We start from the raw sequence: 923 nt of genomic DNA on the forward strand, positions 1-923 counted from the left end.
AATAAGTAAATAATTAAATAAAGACAAAGGTAACGTACCCAGTTGTTGGTGGCAGGAATCACCTGTCCTTTCCACACACACATCCCTCTAGGACAATGGCCTGGCTTCGGGCTGCATGGGGCGTACATGTGCACAAATTTTCATAACTAGAGCCTCCACCACTGCCATCCTTCCCTTAAGGTGTAACACACTTTGGATTTCATTCCTTGTGGGGTTTTTATTTTTTTCTCAGCAGCTATGGCCACCAATACCTCCAAACCATCCTCTCAGACTCCATCTCCACCTGCCAAGACCACAGGTAAAAAGGCTGTCATTGGTGCCCAAATCCTATGTACAAAATAATTCGTATCTGATCACTTCTTCTCTCATTGCTCACTCCACACGCCCAAAAACTCAACCATGACCAAGGATTCCATGGTCCATCTAGTTGCTCAGGATCCAAATCCTGGGTCCAGCCCAGACCAAATTGTAGCTCCTGGCTCTTGGGACACCCACCTCCTGGAAGTCACTTCTTTCGTTTGTTCTCATCCTCCAAAACCGCTCCTTCCTCGTCATCATCAAATGCAGAGGCAGAACGCTGATCTTTTCTCCAGCTACCCGCCCACATCATTCCTAACCAAATCTCCCCTCTTATTTTGTCGGGATATCCCTCAAGCCCCTCATTTCTCTGCTTTTGCATCACTCTATTTTATTCGGGACACCAGCCTTTCTGCTAGGATGATTGCAGTAGCCTCTACTCTGGCCTCCTAGTGTTCTCCACACAGCAGCTTCCTCTCCCTCCCACTGTGTCTATGCCCACATCATTGCAGGCTTGTTGCTAACCCTTGAATGACTCCATCTGCTCTACAATTCACATCCCAACCCCTGTGCTGCCTCGCTCTTGTAGACTCCCAGGAACCCTCCATTCTCACATCCGTGTCCCT

The 923-nt window shown here is 48.2% G+C and overlaps 1 protein-coding gene across 1 annotated transcript in view; it reads left to right on the top strand.

The window, feature by feature from the left end:
- The window catches only part of MUC16 (mucin 16, cell surface associated), a 110889-nt gene that overhangs the window by 51029 nt on the left and 58937 nt on the right, over nt 1–923 (top strand). Inside the window, exon 58 of the mRNA XM_012641221.1 lies at nt 271–298. Coding sequence (XP_012496675.1) covers nt 271–298 — 28 coding nt within the window. The remainder of the gene's footprint in view (nt 1–270; nt 299–923) is intronic.

The sequence above is a fragment of the Propithecus coquereli genome, unplaced genomic scaffold, assembly GCF_000956105.1.
Source record: "Propithecus coquereli isolate 6110/MARCELLA unplaced genomic scaffold, Pcoq_1.0 Scaffold164, whole genome shotgun sequence".
Lineage (NCBI taxonomy): Eukaryota > Metazoa > Chordata > Mammalia > Primates > Indriidae > Propithecus > Propithecus coquereli.